This window comes from Bombina bombina, chromosome 1 (genome assembly GCF_027579735.1).
Source record: "Bombina bombina isolate aBomBom1 chromosome 1, aBomBom1.pri, whole genome shotgun sequence".
Lineage (NCBI taxonomy): Eukaryota > Metazoa > Chordata > Amphibia > Anura > Bombinatoridae > Bombina > Bombina bombina.
Genome location: NC_069499.1, coordinates 1,165,554,196 through 1,165,574,824, shown reverse-complemented (window position 1 = coordinate 1,165,574,824; position 20,629 = coordinate 1,165,554,196). Strand labels below are relative to the sequence as shown.

At 37.0% G+C, this 20,629-nt stretch overlaps 1 protein-coding gene across 8 annotated transcripts in view; it reads right to left on the bottom strand.

Moving 5' to 3' along the window:
• LOC128646483 (G protein-activated inward rectifier potassium channel 1-like) overlaps positions 1 to 16,543 on the bottom strand; it is a 128,731-nt gene extending 112,188 nt beyond the window's left edge. For all 8 annotated transcript variants that reach the window (XM_053699601.1, XM_053699599.1, XM_053699600.1 and 5 more), the window contains exon 1: positions 15,878 to 16,543. In XM_053699601.1, the coding sequence (XP_053555576.1) occupies positions 15,878 to 16,543 (666 nt within the window). The remainder of the gene's footprint in view (positions 1 to 15,877) is intronic.
• Between the last annotated feature and the right edge of the window lie 4,086 nt (positions 16,544 to 20,629).

The following is a 20,629-nucleotide window of genomic DNA, read 5'->3' as shown; positions in this document are numbered from 1 at the left end:
GGGAGTGTTAGGGTTAGGGTTAAAATTAGCTTTAGGGGTTAAAAAATTTATTAGAGTAGCGGTGAGCTCCGATCGGCAGATTAGGGGTTAATACTTGAAGTTAGGTGTCGGCAATGTTAGGGAGGGCAGATTAGGGGTTAATACTATTTATTATAGGGTTATTGAGGCGGGAGTGAGGTGGATTAGGGGTTAATAACTTTATTATAGTAGCGGTGATATCCGCTCGGCAGATTAGGGGTTAATAAGTGTAGGCAGGTGGAGGCGACGTTGAGGGGGGCAGGTTAGGGGTTAATAAATATAATATAGGGGTCGGCGATGTTAGGGGCAGCAGATTAGGGGTACATAAGGATAACGTAAGAAGCGGCGCTTTGCGGTCGGCAGATTAGGGGTTAATTATTGTAGGTAGCTGGCGGCGACATTGTGGGGGGCAGGTTAGGGGTTAATAAATATAATATAGAGGTCGGCGGTGTTAGGGGCAACAGATTAGGGTACATAAGTATAACGTAGGTAGTGGTCGGCAGATTAGGGGTTAAAAAAATGTAATCGAGTGGCGGCGATGTGGGGGGACCTCGGTTTAGGGGTACATAGGTAGTTTATGGGTGTTATTGTACTTTAGAGCACAGTAGTTAAGAGCTTTATGAACCGGCGTTAGCCCAGAAAGCTCTTAACTACTGACTTTTTTTCTGCGGCTGGAGTTTTGTCGTTAGAATTCTAACGCTCACTTCAGACACAACTCTAAATACCGGAGTTAGAAAGATCCCATTGAAAAGATAGGATACGCAATTGACGTAAAGGGATCTGCGGTATGGAAAAGTCACGGCTGAAAAGTGAGCGTTAGACCCTTTCCTGACTGACTCCAAATACCGGCGGTAGCCTAAAACCAGCGTTAGGAGCCTCTAACGCTGGTTTTCACGGCTACCGCCAAACTCTAAATCTAGGCCTTAGAGTCTGACATGTATATGTATGTATCTCTGTGTTAAAGCCCTTTGTCTGCTTTTTTCTAACACCTTTGAGCCCTTATAACTTTTTATTGCAATTTTATTTTTTTTAATATTTTTTTATTAGATAGTGTTTTTATGAGTGCAACTTTACTTATTAAAGGGACACTCAAGTCTAAAATAAACTTTCATGATTCAGAAAGAGCACACAATTTTAAGAATGTTTCAAATTTACTTCCAATATCAAATTGTGCACAATCTTTTAAATGCAGTTTTTGAGGCACCAGCTACTACTGAGCATGTGCACAAGGTTAAAGGGACAGTAAAGTCAAAACTAAACTGTCATGATTCAGATAGGGCATGCAATTTTAAACAACTTTCCAATTTACTTTTATCATCAAATTTGCTTTGTTCCCTTGGTGGTATTTTTGAAAAGCTAAACCTAGCTAGGCTCAAACCGATTTCTAAACCGTTGAAAACCGCCTCTTAGCTCAGAGCATTTTGAAAGTTTTTCACAGTTAGACAGTGTTAGTTCACATGTGTCATATAGATAACATTGTGCTCACTCCCGTAAAGTTATTTAGGAGTCTTCACTGATTGACTACACTGCATGTCTGTCAAAAGCACTTAGATAAGGAGGCTGTCTGCAGAGGCTTAGATACAAGGTAATCACAGAGGTAAAAAGTATATTAATATAACTGTGTTGGTTATGCAAAAACGGGGAATGGGTAATAAAGGGATTATCTATCTTTTTAAATAAGAACATTTTTGGTGTAGACTGTCTCTTTAAAGGGTATATTTATACTAGTCTGTGATTGGCTGATGTCTGTCACATGGTACATGGGACTGGAAAATGGGAGAAAAATAAATTTGCCAGAAAAACCCCCCACTGCTTTTGTGAAATTCACAGTAAGTGTTATTGCATTGTCTTGCACTTGTTAATTACTCAATTCTACTGTATTAATGGTCCTTTAATGTATTTATGATGTGTTTTGTGACACTTTTTTGTTTTGCAAAACAGTTAACCAGATCTCTGAGGACACACTATCCTGACGAGCATTAACTTCAATTATGCTCAAGCAATCGTGCTTACTTTTAACTTGTAATACGAGCGCAACACCCATTTGTTGATATATACAAGACATATATAAAAAATACTTAAAAGGGACGAGTCCAAATTAAACATGAATCAGATAGAGCATACAATTTTAAATAACTTTACAAATGACTTCTATTATTAAATTTGCTTCGTACTCTTGAAATTCTTTATTAAAGAACATACCTAGGTAGTCTCAACAGCAGCAATAAACTTCTGGGAGCTAGCTGGTGATTAGTTGCTGCACATATATGCCTCTTGTCATTGTCTCACCTTACGTGTTCAGCTAGTTTCCATTAGTGCATTGTTGCTCCTGAGTCTACTCATCAACAAAGGATACCAAGCGAACAAAACAAATTTGCTAATACAAGTAAATTGGAAAGTTGTTCAAAATGGCATGCTTTATCTAAATCATGAAAGAAAAAAATGGACAGTTCTGTCCCTTTTATATATATCCCTGTATATATTTCAGACTAGTTAGGGGATGTGCATTGCACAGGGGTTTGTGCATTGGTAACAGGGCAGTTTACTTTTTAACAATAGCATATGTTCACATTTTCAAAGTGAACATTTTATAAGTGAGGCATTAATTTTTAAGAATTATACAAGAATTGAACAAGGATTGGGCAAGGGGCAAGACACAAGGCAAGTACTCTTGTATTACTATGTTTTATTTATATCATTGTATCCTCTTGCAAGTGCTTCTGTAACACTGTGTCTTATGTGTTTACTTGGTTCCCACTTTCAGAATAATGCTCAATATCTTCATATTCCTTTTTGCTACCTCTTGTCTCTACAACAAACTACATTACTCAGTTATTCCTTTTCCCTCTCCACCTGCACTGTTCATTAGCCCATCTCTCTTATACTCACCTTACTTTTGTACTCATGAACTCTACTTATTCCTAAATACTCTCTCTCCCCCCTGCACTTCAGTTAAACAGCAGTCTCATTACTGCAAATCTGCTTCTCATCTCATGTCACTCTCCCTCTTGCTCATACTAGCTGCTGGCGACATCTCCCCTAATCCTGGTCCCTCACAACCTCCTAACCTTTCACATCCTTGTGTGCCTTTCAATAGACTTCATAAACTAAACTCTGGTAACCTTAATCGCATTCCTCTTACATCTAAAACCCCCTCCCCCTTCATTTGTGCACTCTGGAACTCTCGCTCTGTTTGCAACAAGCTAACTTCTATCCATGATCTCTTTATCTCCCACTCTCTTAACCTTCTGGCTCTTACAGAAACCTGGCTCTCTGCTTCAGACACAGCATCCACTGCTGCACTGTCACATGGGGGTCTCCATTTCAGCCACACTCCTAGGTCTGGCAATAGACAAGGAGGTGGTGTCGGTATTTTACTTTCCTCTCGTTGCACCTTCCAACAAATACAGCCCTTCTCTTCACTCACATTTTCTTCATTTGAAGCACACATGATTCGGTTATTCTCTCCCCTCTCTATACGTGTTGCAGTCATATACCGCCCCCCTGGCTCCCCAACTCAATTTTTAGATCACTTTGCTGCCTGGCTTCCTTATTTCCTTTCCTCAGACACCCCTGCCCTCATTCTTGGCGACTTCAACATCCCCATTAACAATCCCACTGCCTCATCTGCTAAACAACTTCTGCAACTCACTTCCTCTTTCGGTCTGTCACAATGGACTGATTCTCCCACTCACAAAGACGGTCACTCCCTTGACCTGATCTTTAGCTATCGATGCACTCTCTCAAACTTCTCAAACTCCCCTTTTCCTCTTTCTGACCACCATCTCCTTACCTGCAACATATCCCTTCCTACAACTCTCCCACCTTCTACTCCTCACACCAAACTTCACAGAAGCATTAGGTCTTTAGATCAGCAACAACTTGCTAATTCCCTTCAACCGCTCCTCTCATCCTTCTCCTCCTTTTCCTGCCCTGAACAATCTATCTTCCACTATAATTCCACCCTTATATCCGTCCTTGACAATCTCGCCCCTCTTACCACTGCTAGGAAATCACACACTCATCCCCAGCCCTGGCATACTCCTCTGACACGGTACCTACGCAGATGTTCCCGTACTGCTGAACGGCATTGGAGAAAATCACGGAGTTCAGCTGATTTTCTTCATTACAAATTCATCTTGAACTCCTACTACTCTGCCCTTAATCTCCACAAGCAACACTACTTCTCTACTCTTATCTCTAATCTTTCTTCAAATCCAAAACGTCTGTTCTCCACTTTCAATACTCTCCTCCGCCCTCCCCCACTTCCTAATACAACTTCTCTGTCAGCTCAAGACTTTGCCAGTCACTTCATTAACAAAATTGATTCCATCAGACATGAAATCAGCTCTCAACACAATTCCATTCTCTCCCCCCCTCAAATACTCTCACTCAACCACAACCCTCATAACCTGAAACTTAGTTCATTCTCCCCTGTTACTGAGGACGAAGTTTCAGCACTTATACTGCGCTCTCACCTCACTACCTGTCCCCTTGACCCTATCCCCTCACAGCTGCTCCCCTCTCTCTCTGCTACCCTTACCCCTATACTAACACACATTTTCAACCTCTCCCTCAGCACTGGTACATTTCCCTCATCATTGAAACATGCACTGGTCACACCTATCCTCAAAAAACCTTCCCTTGATCCTACCACCCCATCCAACTACCGCCCAATTTCCCTCCTCCCTCTTGCTTCAAAGCTTCTCGAAAAACTAGTATATGCACGCCTATCCCATTTCCTTACGTTAAACTCCCTTCTTGACCCGCTGCAATCTGGATTTCGTCCCTATCACTCCACAGAGACAGCTATTGTTAAGGTCACCAACGACCTACTTACAGCTAAATCAAAAGGCCACTTCTCTCTGCTTATCCTCCTTGATCTGTCCGCAGCCTTTGACACTGTCGACCACCCTCTTTTGCTCCAAACCCTCCAATCCTTCGGCATCTGTGACACAGCCCTTTCGTGGCTCTCTTCCTACCTGTCAAACCGTACCTTCAGTGTAGCCTTCTCTGGGGCCTCCTCTGCCCCGTCACCCCTTTCTGTCGGAGTACCGCAAGGCTCTGTCCTCGGTCCCTTTCTCTTCTCAATCTATACGTCATCACTAGGTTCCCTTATTAAGTCCCACAGTTTCCAATATCATCTGTATGCCGATGACACCCAAATCTACTTCTCTGCACCAGAACTATCTCCTTCCTTGCTAACCCGTGTCACTAACTGTCTTTCTCACATCTCTTCCTGGATGTCCTCTCACTACCTCAAGCTAAATCTCTCCAAAACTGAGCTCCTCATTTTCCCCCCTTCTTCCAAAATCTCCACCCCCAATATCTCTATAACTGTCGACAACTCCATCATTACCCCTACCCCGCATGCCCGATGTCTCGGGGTCACATTTGACTCAGATCTTTCCTTCACTCCTCACATTCAGTCCTTGGCTACAGCCTGCCGCTTCCACCTTAAAAACATCTCTAAAATTAGACACTTCCTTACACAAGACACAACTAAGATTTTAATCCACTCTCTCATTCTTTCCCGCCTTGATTACTGCAACTCTGTCCTCTCTGGTCTCCCCTCCTACCGCCTAGCTCCTTTACAATCCATAATGAATGGCTCTGCCAGACTCATCTTCCTTACACGTCGCTCTTCATCTGCTGCGCCTCTCTGCCAATCCCTTCACTGGCTTCCTCTTGCCTCTAGGATCAAACACAAAACTCTCACTCTTACATACAAAGCCCTCAACTGCACTGCTCCCCGCTACATCTCAGACCTTGTCTCCAGATACTCTCCCTCCCGTCCCCTTCGCTCTGCTCATGACCTCCTACTCTCCTCCTCTCTTGTCACCTCATCACACTCCCGTTTACAGGACTTCTCCAGACTGGCTCCCATCTTATGGAACTCTCTGCCTCGCTCCACAAGACTCTCTTCTAGTTTTAAAAGCTTCAAGTGCTCCCTAAAGACTCTACTGTTCAGGGACGCATACAACCTACGCTAACCTTTCCTAATACCAGTTCCTCTCCTCCACTGCAATCCCCTGAACCCTCTTAGCATGTAAGCCTAAAAGTCCAGCTGTCTGTAGATCACCTTCTTAAGAGCTGACTACAACAGTGCAACTCTTGGCAGGGCCCTCTACCCTATAATTGTTTTGTTGTCCTCCCCCTTTGTTTATAGCGCTGCGGAATCTGTTGGCGCTCTACAAATAACCGATAATAATAATAATAATAATATTGAATGAGGCACAATACGTCATTCAGCTTGAAATCCAATGACTAATGGAGTATAATGTATTTCCACAATTCATCTTATATGTAATCCTAGAACTGCAACGCCACCGTTGAGGGAAAGTGAACCGGTATTCAAACATCATACTTGCTCAGAGAGCTGGTGTTGGTGTATATTGCTTCTAAAGATGTAGGACAAGATTACTAGTGGAGCGCTAATTAATGCTCCCGCTCAAGCGTTAACTGCTTTACAAGTAAGCTGTTTGTGCTTGTCGAGTTGAGAGTAAACTGTTTTCTCTTGCACGCTAACCAGATGAGCGCAAAAAGCCGAACTTAGAATATAGCATGCACGTTCACGTTTTCCCCCATATAAGTCAAAGGAGAAAAAAAAGTGGAAAAAACCCCACCCTACTCGCATGCAAACCCAATCACATATTCTCATGTACGCTGACCCGACATGAAAATATGAACACATTTCAATGTTCTTTAAATACAAGAATATGTTCTGTTTATTCATAAATACATATTTCTACATATATCTGATGGTATTTTGGTAACACACAGTATATAGCTATATCTATATATACACATGATATATATAGAAAAATACAGATATATATACAGTATATATAGCCATATCTATTTAAAAATACTTAGAACATATTATGCTATGTACAGAACATTGGAATGTGAAATATTTAGAATAAATACATAGTTAAGACATTTATTAAATATAAATATTGCATAAATATGTTTTTACATGTTTTTGTCTACTTAAATGCAAAAGGCTAAAATGCACTTCGATATATGTTTATGCATGTATATGTATGTATTTATGTGTTAATATGTGTATATATGTCTGTAAATACCTATATACACATATAAATACATATGTACACATATATAGACATATATATATACATAAATATACATCTTTAGACATGTATATGTATGTATCTAAATGTTAAAGCCCTTTTCCTGCTTTTTTTTTCTAACACCTGAGACCTCCTGTCTTTAACCCATTAAGGACCACAACACTTTTCCATTTTCTGTCCGTTTGGGACCAAGGCTATTTTTACATTTCTGCTGTGTTTGTGTTTAGCTGTAATTTTCCTCTTACTCATTTACTGTACCTACACATATTATATACCGTTTTTCTCGCCATTAAATTTCTAAAGATACCATTACTTTCATCATATCTTATAATTTACTATAAAAAATTATAAAATATGAGGAAAAAATGGAAAAAAAACACATTTTATCTAACTCTGACCCCAAAATCTGTTACACATCTACAACCACCAAAAAACACCCATGCTAAATAGTTTCTAAATTTTGTCCTGAGTTTAGAAATACCCAATGTGAACATGTTCTTTGCTTTTTTTGCAAGTTATAGGGCAATAAATACAAGTAGCACTTTGCTATTTTCAAACCACATTTTTTCAAAATTAGCGATAGTTACAATTGAACAATGATATCTTTCAGGAATCCCTGAATATTCCTTGACATGTATATTGTTCACTTTTTCACAAAAATTTTCACAAACTTTAGGTTTTTCACTGAAATTATTTACAAACAGCTCGAGTAATTATGGCACAAATGGTTGTAAATGCTTCTCTGGGATCCCCTTTGTTCAGAAATAGCAGACATATATGGCTTTAGTGTTGCTTTTTGATAATTAGAAGGCTGCTAAATGCCGCTGTGCACCACACGTGTATTATGCCCAGCAGTGAAGGAGTTAATTAGGGAGCTTGTAGGGAGCTTACAGGTTTAATTTTAGCTTTAGTGTAGAGATCAGACTCCCACCTGACACATCACACCCCCTGATCCCTCCCAAACAGCTCTCTTCCCTCCCCCACCCCCCAATTGTCCCCGCCATCTTAAGTACTGGCAGAAAGTCTGCCAGTACTAAAATAAAAGGTTTTTTTTGTTTTGTTTTTAATTATTCTGCTGTGTAGAATCCCCCTTAGCCACCAACCTACCTGATCCCCCCGCCAAACAGCTCTCTAATCTTCCCCCTCTACCTTATTGGGAGCCATGTTGGGTACTGGCAGCTGTCTGCCAGTACCCAGTTTACAATAAAATTGTGGGGTTTTTTTTTCGATTTTTCTGTAGTGTAGCCACAGAGTGTCTCTCTGCATCGGATGGTTAAAAACAGTTATTGCAAGATGCCTCAATATCAAGGCAACACTGCAATAACAGGAAAGCGGCTGGAAGCAATCAGGATCACTTCCACCGCTTTCAAAGACCAACGACGTACGGGGTACGTCCTCGGCCGTTAACTGCATTTTTTTGCAGTACGTACCCCATATATTTATTTATATATAAAACAGACCATTTCCCAGAGAAGCTACCAAGCACGAATATATCAAACAACTATAAATATTTATTACAAAGTTACATGATAAAACATACCATATCATATATGCACACACATATACACACACACAAACATATGCAAGCACACACACACACATAAACATACACACCAACACACACATACATACACACACACACACAAACATACATACACGCACACACATAAACATACATACACATACACACACAAATACATACATATATACACACTTACATATACATACACACACAAATACATACATACATACACACACACACAAACATACATACACGCACACACATAAACATACATACACATACACACACAAATACATACATATATACACACTTACATATACATACACACACAAATACATACATACATACACACACACACAAACATACATACACGCACACACATAAACATACATACACATACACACACAAATACATACATATATACACACTTACATATACATACACACACAAATACATACATACATACATACACACACACACAAACATACATACACGCACACACATAAACATACATACACATACACACACAAATACATACATATATACACACTTACATATACATACACACACACACACAAACATACATACATGCACACACATAAACATACATACACATAAACCCATATAAACACTTTCTGATAAAAATGATTTTAAAAAAAAAGTTATAAGGGCTCAAAGATATATGCTATAAGGTGTTTGACAAAAAAAGTCTGTAAAGGCCTTTAACATATATATGCATGCTTTTATATATATATATATATATATATATATATATATATATAAAAATACATATACATCTTTAGTGATGTATATATATATATATATATATATATATATATACATATATACATATATATATATATATATATATATACAGTATATATATATATATATATATATATATATATGTGTGTGTGTATTTATACGTTAAAGCACTTTACCTGAGACCTCATATCTTTGAGCCTTTATAACTTTTTTTTCTGCAATATTGTTTTTGAATAATTTTATTATTATTATTAATTATTATTAGATGGTATTATTATGAGTTTAAATGTAATGTATTTGTGAGACTTTTTTTTGCAAAACAGTTTATCAGAGCTCTGAGGTTGCGCTAACCCAATGCATGTTAACTTCAATTGCGATCAAGCAATCGCGTTTACTTTCAACTTGTAATATGAGTGGAAAACCCAGCATGCATAAACACTCGAGATTAACCCTTAATCACTTGCACATAACTATTAAAGTGAAGGTAAACTTTGATGACTGAAAGTCCGTTTTTATAAAATACTATTAAAAACAGGGGCACTTTCATTCATCAAAGTTTAGAAAGCAGCCGTTTTGATTAAAAACTTACCTTTTTTTCTTTTCACAGCCAGAGCTGCTTCCCCAACCCCGGAGATCCTCTCTTCACACCTCATCAATGACTAATCCGGCTTCCCCCAATCACGGCTTTCCCCCCAGGGTAGTCATTGTCTGAGGCCAGTCCGTGATTGGAGGAAGCTGGATTAGTCATTAATGACATGTGAAGAGAGGATCTCCAGGTGGGGGAAGCTGCCCTGACTGGGAAAAAAACAAAGGTAAGTTTTTAACCAAAATGGCTGCTTTCTAAACTTTGATGAATGAAAGTGCCCCTGTTTTTAATAGTATTTAAAAAAACGTGCTTTCATTCTTCAAAGTTTACCTTCACTTTAACGCTCCACTCGTAATCTTGGTCATATGTGCACGTTATACTCTAGGACAGAAATGTCCAAATGTTTATTTTATGATTCAGCATACAATTTTAAACAACTTTTCAATTTACTTCCATCACTTAATTTGCTTCATACTTTTGGTATCCTTTGTTGAAAAGCATACCTAGGTAGGTAGCCTTAACAGCAGCAGTGCACTAGTGGGTGCTAGCTGCTGATTGGTGACTGCACAAATGTGTCTCTTTTCATTGGCACACCCAATATGTGCTCCTTACACTGCATTGTTGCTCTTTCAACAAAGGATACCAAGATAATGAAACCAATTAGATAAAATAATTAAATTGGAACACTGAGTAAAATGTTATGTTCTACCTGAATCCCTTTAAGTTTTCTCATTTGCTGTTGAGAAATTTTTATTTACTTAGATATAAATTAAACAGTAAATTCCAGCTACAAAAAATGATGCGCTACAAGATCGTAACTGAAGAAGAACTGCATTGTAGTAAAGCTTATCAACAAAGGGGTTCATCTCATTCCTTAGACTTTAATGGGAAATTAAAAAAAAAAAAATCAGTAGATTATCTACTATCTAGCATTGCATCTATTAAAAGTCTAAGGGGACGAATTATCAAATGGCGGCAGGACATGATTCGCTGTAGCTAATCATGTCAGCCCGACATCCCTAAATGGCGATGGCTGCTTCTTAACTTGTGTTTCCGGTGAGCCACAAACATCGGGCGGAGCAAGCGGCATCAGCTGCTTGATAAATCTCCCCCTAAATATCTACATCACATCTTGAAGGAGAGTCACAATTGTGTCCTCTTGTAAATATTCTGAAAATAAGTGAAGCAAGGCTGAAGTCAATCTTGTGTCGTGCTGTAATACACTGGTTGCTAAATAACGTTGTCAAAGATCAAATCATATAAGGAGAAATAAAAATCTTTAGGACTAAGGGGATGTATCATCTCCGCTGCACATCGATAAATGCCGACAGCATACGCTGTCAGCATTTATCATTGCACCAGCAGTTCTTGTAAATACCGCCCCCTGCAGATTTGTGGTCAATCGGCCGCTAGCAGGGGGTGTCACTCAACCCGATTGTATTCGATTGGGTTGATTTCTGTCTGCCGCCTCAGAGCAGGCAGACAGGTTATGGAGCAGCGGTCTTTAGACCGCTGCTTCATAACTTCTGTTTACGGCGAGCCTAAAGGCTCGCTGGAAACACGGGGCATCAAGCTCTATACGCAGCTTGATAGATATGCCCCTAAAGCTCTATTTCACTGTTTCTCTTTATAAGTGTCCATTCTCTCTTTTTTTTTTGGTCATGACTTCTCTTCATTCTTTCTTTCTTTTTTTCTTTCTTTTTTTCTTTCCTTCTTTCTTTCTTTCGCATTGACACGTGTTAAGAGCATTAGGATAGTGGGAGAATTGCAATCAGAAAGATGCACAATTGTCAGAAGACATTAAGGATGGAGCTGTGTGGATTGCAGGAGTTGAGCAGACAGGTCAGGAAACAGTGATGAAAATCAAGGGGAAGACAAGCATCAATTTATAGAGATGTCTGATTGCAATCAGGCAGCCTGACCCGATGCATTAGATCAGTTAACTGACTGCTAGATTGACATTTACTCCTTAATATTTAGCTGTGATGTTCTTATAAAGCTTTATATTTCATGAACACTTATTTAATAGAACTAAATGAATATTCTGATGATAGGGACATCTTTAAAACCAGTTTAGTTACTAAGCTATATTGTACATTATATTGTACAGGCAGAAATACTTTAACAGGTTAATATGTAAAGGAGGTTAAAATATTCCAAAGAAACTGTCAGATTAAGTGATAATCCTCTAAGGATGGCAGTCTCATGGCAAACGTAAAAAGACCTATTTTGCAGAATGGAGATATTTGGACTAAAGCTCCCTCTGATCCAGCATCCATAGCAAGCAAACATAAATAATGTTAGGATTAGTGCTGGATTATCTTGAATATAAAATGTCAAATATTTTGAAAAACTGAAACTTTAACCCCATAGTTCTAGGAGAGGGCAGCCACAGTTCCCCAAGAGACAAGGGGTTAAATGTGAGCAGGAACTGGTGGATTCTGTATGTGCTATGTGTTTTACTTGTCATTGAAACATAGATTTTGATGATAAATTGACATGATATATATATATATATATATATATATACACTGTATATATATATATATATATATATATATATATGTATAGCCGTTTTATCTAGCTGCCTAAAGGAACTGAGTTTTAATCTATTAATTAGTTTAGCTTTATGCGTATACTGGTAATTCTTGAATGCCTTTATGGGACATGGAAATTATGTATCAGGTTTAAAGGGACTTTATTCTGTAAATGTATTCTTCTTCAATATGTTTCTGATTCATTTTACCTTTGGAGTGTTTTAAAATGTTTGCAAACAGCTTCTTTACCTTTTAGTTATCATTTGAAAAAGCTTTTTTTGCCTGTTGAAACCACTACCTGTACTGAAAACATGAATAATTTGTATTCTCTGTAGAAAAGTTATGTAAACAGGAGTTAACAGCATACAAAAAACACTTAAAGTAGGAGGTGGGAAAAAGAGAGATATAGCTGTTTTTGCTCATTGAACCCCCTATAGTTAACCAACATTACAATGCTTAATTATCAGATTTTGTGAACAAAAAGAGATAACATAAGCAGGTTTGCTCTTTCTGAAGGGTCAGACCATTAACATTGTTATAATGTTGAGATCAATAGGTAATGGATGTAATGAGCAAAAACTAATATATCAGATAAACAAATAAAAATAAATGAACAATCTCCCCTACATTTAATACTCTGCAGTACAGTACAGCAAGGGATTGGGAACATATTAAGCAGAAACAAATTGTACAGTACAGTGCTCCTATAAGGTATAAATTACACTGCAATAATAAAAAGCTCTTTACACAAAACTAAAACAGATTTATTTTATCTTGCTCATTAACTAGCCTGTTTTGGGTGGTTTCCTCACATTCAATTTCTACTCTATGACACCTCTAATTGCCTACTTTGGATAAAGCTAAAACAAAAAATTTAAAAATAATATTATTAATAATAATAATAATAATAATAATAATAATAATAAAAAAAGCAAGCTGCCTGTGTAGGTTTAAATTTTAATCAAGCATAAGAAATATAAAAGCATTTTAGTCTTCAAAAAGAAGTGATGAATTAAAGATGCAAATTACCCTCTAACTTCATACTTTTATTATCATATTTATTTAGTAAATTGTATGTAGAAGAACAAAAAATCACGTAATGTAAATAATGAATGTACTTAAAGGGACAGTAAACCTACAAAATAATGTTATACAATTCTGCACATAGTGGAGAATTATATAACATTATCTTAGCGTCATTTTTTTATTTCAAAGTTGGACTCCGCTCAAGGTTCTAGTGAGTGGGTCTTGTTGTTCAAAAGCGCTTTGCAGGCGCAATGTCTAGTCACAGCCTGCCCGATTGCGACATTAAAGTGAATGTAGCTCGCTCCCACTCTGATCTGGTAGCGGGAGCGAGCTACATTCACTTCGATGGCGCAACCAAGCAGGCTGTGACTAGACAGCGCACCTGGGAAGCGATTTTGAACAATACGACCCATTCAGTAGGACCTTGAGCGGAGTCCAACTTTGAAATAAAAAATCAGGAAATGCTTTAGTTTCATAAAGCTGCCGCTAAGATAATGTTATATAATTCTGCACTATGTGCACTATTTTGTATGTTTACTATCCCTTTAATGTACCATTTTAAAGGGGTTAGATTTTTAGATTAATATTCTTTTACGATACATCCTTATCAACTTTATTATCATGTAAATCTTCTGTAGTCACATTTAAAAAAGATGATAAAATGATGCAAGAGAAGAGCAAATACATAGATTTAGGAACATAACGTCTAAGGTTCAATCAGCACAGCCAATCATTAATTGCTTCTGTCTTTAGCCCCTCCCCTAATTGTTTCCATCTTTTATCAGTTCCTGCTTTTATTAAAAGAGATTTATCAATCCTTATTGAGGTTCCATGGGTTATAATTATTCATTTTGCGTTACCATGTGCAACTACTGTTTAATATGCAGCATACTGCAAGTGCACTTCATCGCAGGATGAGTGTTAGACATTCCATTACCCATTTGTTTCACTATCACATATGTTTTTCCACATATATTGTGTGGTTTGGTTCTAATTTTTCAAAATGAAGGCGTTTAATTGTTTGCTTTAACCATGTGAATTTAATCATTTCCATTGGTTTAAATCTGAAGTCCTGACAGTGATGTAAAACCAATTCAAAATACAATACATAACTAGTATAAGCCTGTGACAATCATCCATAACAGAGTTTATTATAAGGTGGGGGACTAACTAAAAGCAAATGCATACGTTGCAGTTTTCTAATGATATAAAACAATGAAAGTGCTTCAAACAGTGTCAGTTCTAGGGGTTGCTGAAGACTCCAGGCATTTCCAGTGGCTATTGTGGCATCCCCAGTTTTCAATGGTATTACAATCTTACATTTGAAAGGTAGTACCTTTTATACATGGTCCTTGTTCTACTCAGGAAAAAGAGACAAGTAAATGGGGGAGGGATGTGTGAAGTGCATTACTAAGTTACTGCTGAGGATAATAACCCCTTGTACCACTTTCCGCCCTTGAAGTATTTGGGACAACCTTTATTATTATTCCCTGTTTTTAACATTTAGAGACCCTTCTTTTCCAAAATAGTTATGTATTTGTAAACTGGAGCACACACAGATGTGACATTTTTGTTGTCACAGTTTAGATATAATCTTCAAAGTTTAGACAAAGCTGTTATGTTATATTGGTTAACCCCTTAATGACTGCAACGTAACATGTACGTCGCTGGTTGTTAAGGATTTTCTTGTTTATAATAGCGTGGGTCCCACCACAAACGGCGGGACCATACTGTTATACCTTCTCTTCTGGTCACTGGCAAAAGCATGGTCTTGCCGTCGCAATCTCTACAGAGAGACCGGCGACAAACATGGTATGCCGCAGGTCCTTAAGGGGTTAAAGCAGCTTAATTATCTTTTATTAAGTAGTGCAGTTCATTACAGTGATATACATGTCTTCCCCCATTTATGTGCATGGTTTTAATTTATTTTGAAGGAATCTTATTTTGCTCTATCATTTGGTGTATTTTAAAATTTACTGAACATTACTTATTTATTAGTCTCCTCTGAAATCATAATGACTCAGGTAATTTATTATTACTATTATTATTTATTTGTAGAGCGCCGACAGATTCTGCAGAGCTAGAAATAAACAGAGTTTGGATTTTTTCACACTCGTCCTAATTCTGTGTGACACCCTCACTCACAACCCTAAAGGCTGTGACACCAAAGGGTGCATCTACCTCCCAGTAGAAAATCACTTATTTAAAATAATTATTTGTGTAGTACTTAGCGCATCGAGTCATTTAATTTGCAAACAGTTTTCAAACTGTAGATTTTTAATAGGAGACATAAAAACTATTTAAGGGATAAAGAACAGAGTAAACTTACCTTAATGACCTTACATCTTATCTGGGCAGAAACCATATGACTATTTCTTAAATTGCCCACTCGGAACATCAGACACAGTTTTCCATCTCGTTGAGAAATGACAGCATTGTGACTAAACATCAAAGTCTCAGCTCTCTTTTTGGGCTGTGACATCTTAATAAACATGCAGCCTATAAGAAAAGCATCCACAATAGAACCAAGCAAGGACTGAAACAAGAAAAGAATGATCCCTTCTGGGCATTTCTCAGTAATATATCTAAAACCGTAACCAATGGTTGCTTCTGTCTCTATGAAAAAAAGAAAAGCAGAAGGGAAGTTATAGACATTTGCCACACAAGGTGTATAATTTTCGTCCTGTCCTCTGTTGATATCACCCCGTATGTATGCAATAGTCCACCACATTGAAGCCATCACTAGCCAAGCTACTGTATAAGTCAAAATAAAAATTAAAAGGTTCCATCGCCATTTCAGATCAACCAGTGTGGTGAAAAGGTCCGACAAATATCTGGAGGTCTCTCCTCCTAGGTTCCCGTGCTGCACATTACAACGTCCATTCTTGTCTACAAATCTTTGTCTTTTCCTTTTAACAGAAGGGAAGAACCCACCACCCACTGTAGTGGTCACAACATGGTAATCGTCCCCAAATTTCCTTCTTAATGCCGACATATTTTCTTCTTTGTTGAACAAGAAAGATATTGGGTTAAAAGTTTATTTTTTCTCTCATCAACCTCATAGATAATTTTCATTTATCTCCATCTCTTTATCCAAAAACATAAATAAAATGAAGCAGAGATCTGTTTGCAGAATATGTAAAAAAAAATGTTAAAATTGATTTTGTTACTGATTCAGCTTCCTCAGCCCTTTAGCTTGATGCTCGGGCTGTGTGCTTGGAATAGGAAGGCTCTGATCACAAGCTGCTCAAGAGAGCTTGAACTAAACGTGTTGTGTGTGCATGCCCGAAGCCAATCAATGAAAACTGGCTATAAACACAATAATAAAACATGTGCACTCAAAAAGCCTCTAGATGGCAGTGCAGATGTAAGGATGCTGACGATTACACTGGAAATCCATCACATGCAGTGATTCTGATTCTAGAGTCCTAACAATAATGTGCCACATCATAGTGGATAACTCAGGCAGTATAGTGAAAATTAGATACAGTTCTGCATTGTATTTCAGAAAATTGGTTCTGATTTAGCTGAATCTCTGCCATGTCATTTTCTGTGAAATATTATAATGTTACTGAATGTGTCAAAAAGTAATGTTAATGGACTAAAAAGACATCAACTGTATGTGTGTTGACACAATAAAATACCTATACCATTTTATATATATATCTATATATATATATATATATATATCTATATATATATATATATATATATATATATATATATATATATATATATATGTGTGTGTGTATTTTAGTGTGTTAAAAAGTACCACAGCATCACACACCAAAACTTTCATTTTATATATAAATGATTAAAACATTCTACAATTCCAATGAGTGAGGATCTCTCTACTATTGTATAATCATACACACACATATATATATTTCTAAAATATAGTGCACTCATGAAATGATTAAATGGTACTTGTTAAAAAAATATTCTGACAAAAATACAATAACTTCTTCTTACAGCTAAACTGGTAATGGGGTAAATGAAAAAAGATAAATACTAGGCAGAAATAACTGAAAATGTCCTCTAGATTAATTAAACTTGGGATAACCTCTACAGCCAAGGTTATTTCTGTTAATCTGTCCATAATACATTGAGAGATGCATTTCCTTTAGTGACCAGCTACCTACAACATGGGAATTTAAAATACTAGTTGAGAGTGTTTTTCCAGTCTCAATGGGTCTATTATGTTGAATTTCTTTTTATCAAAAACCTGTAATTGAATAAGCTGTTTTAACAGAGAAAGGTAAAAAAAAAACATAAAAACAATTAAATAAATGAACATTTCATGTATATTAAGTAAACCCATATTTTTTCAGAATTGTTTGTGCTGTCAACATGTCTGATCCTACTGCTAGCATTTTAACTTGCAACAAAATAAGCAATAAATCAATTAAATTAGTGCAAAATTATGTTTTTTTGTTTTTTTTTTATAATTTTAAGTATAGAAAATTAAATATCTTGCAGCCAAATAATGATACAAAAGAAATTGAGACAAAACATCTCACCAACAGACAAATAAATATACAGTATTTGTAAATATTGTTATGAACAGGCGGCCACACCAGATGAGCCTGTGGCTTGATTCATTGGAGAAATGGGTAAAAAAAAGGAGCGCTCTATAGACCAGTGATGGCGAACCTTGACACTCTAGATGTTTTAGAACTACATTTCCCATGATGCTTAGGCTCTGCAGTCTAGTCGAGCATCATGGAAAAAATAGTTACAACCCAAAAACACAATCTGGCAAAAATCTATGTAAAAATACAATACTGTTATATCTGTATATTTGGTAATGTAGTTCTGATATAAGGCAAAGGCCAACTTAATAACTGAATGTTTTTTTTATGAACAAAAATAATCATTGTTGCATTTACATAAACATGAGAATTACAAACAAAATTACACAAAGCAAACAGATAAAAAGAATGAGAAAATAATAGAACCTATTACTTTAAAAGCATAGTTTTCTGTCCCAAGGGAAATTTAGGAAGGAATGTCCATCAACCCAATTCCCTGTTGCCTCCCAAGTGAATAACCAATTCACAATGATTTTTAGTTTGAAATCAAGTTACTAGTCTGGCCCTTGTTTTAGAGAAGTGTAATGCCCAAGTCTTTATGGCACGCAATAAACCCGTTACCAAACCTGGATGAAATATATTACAAATGAATAAAGGCACATTTAGTAATAATACATTTAAGCTCAATTACATTGTGGAACCACGTAGATCTTTTTGATACAAAATGTATCATATTTGCAATAATTAACAACCTAGAGGTATAAATTATTAACTAAAATCAATGTATATCAATGTAAAGTTAATTGCCCTCTAGCTAAATTCAAATTTGGCTTCTGGTTTATGTTTATATCACTTCTTATAGACCACCTGAGCCATAGGAGCTGTAGCAGATCATGTCCGCCCGACTTCGATAAATGCCAACAGCATACACTGTCGGCATTTATCATTGCACAAGCATTTCGTGTGAAATACTTGTGCTATACCGCCCCCTGCACATCCATGGCCAATCGGCCGCTAGCAGGGAGTGTCAATCATCCCGATCATATCTGATTGGGATGATTGCTATCCACCACCTCAAAGAATGAGTTAACTGCTTCTTAAAGATAAGGTAAAGTTGAGCACACTAATTAACGATATCTTACTTAGATTAAAAAATAAGCATACGTTTCATTTATCAATATTATAATAATTATTGTAATTACTTATATTTCTACCTTACAAGTACTCTCCCGACATCAATCTTTCGTCCGCCCGCCATTTTTAAAACTTTGATTAACAGTTTCGATCTATATAACCGTCCAATTAGCTTTTTCCCCATTAGGGGGTCAGCCCATCCATTCCTACGTCACTAGATTTCTGAGCCCATGCGTATGACTACAATCATCGTAGTTCCACCCGTGCTCGTTCGTGAGACGCGCATGCTCTGTGCTACCTCTGTTACTATTGCGCTGTTTTGTCTCAGAATAAGCATTTGTATCGGCAAGTGGCGCATGCGCAGACGAAATCTACTTTGTGAACGCGCTTTCAACTGACGTAAAGAGAGGGTGAGACTGCTCTCTGACATTATACAGAGAAACACGGAAGTGGCATGGGGGAGGAGTATTCAAATAAACGATAGGAAAAATAAAGATTCAATTGCATCAAAAGTATAGAATAAAAATTAAAAAAAAGTTAGCAACTACGTTGTTGTTAAATAATAGAATGCTTATAGGCTTTCAATAGCGCTAAACTTTACCTTACCTTTAACTTTTGTTTCCGGCGAGCCAAAAGGCTTGCGCGGAAACAGCTGCATTTGCAGCTTCTTAAATCGGCCCCATAAACTTAAAGGGAAATGAAACCCAATTTTTTTTCCCCATGATTTAGAAAGAGCATACAATTATAAACAACTTTCTAATTTACTTCTATTATCTAATTTGCTTCATTCTCTTGATATTCTTTGCGAAAAAAGCATATCTAGATATGCTTAGTAGCTGCTGATTGGTAGCTGCACATAGATGCCTCCTGTGATTGTCTCACAATGTGCATTGCTATTTCTTAATTAAAGGATATCTAAAGAATGAAGCAAATTAGATAATAGAAGTAAATTGGAATGTTGTTTAAAATTGTATTCTCTACCTTAATCATGAAAAAAAAAATGGGTATAGTGTCCCTTTAATACAGTGATGAAGATAAATTGCCCCCAATCAAGTTACTTAAAGGACCATTTTAAATTGCTCACCAAACCTTAGTTGTAGGGAAAATATCCAATTGCAATTCACAAGAATATTAACCCACACCATCACAAACACTAGTTACATTAAGATATAGATAGACAGACAGACAGACAGACAGAAAGATAGATGCACTACTGGGAGCTTGCAGAAGATTGGTGGCTGCACATCTATGCCTCTTTTCATTAGCTTCCCTGGTGTGTGCAGCTACCTCCCAGTAGTGCATTGCTGCTCCTTCAACGGTTAACAAGAGAATAAAGCAAATTTGAAAATAGAAGTAAATTGGAAAACTATTTAAAACTCTATACTCTATCTGAATCATAAAAGGTTTCATTTCCC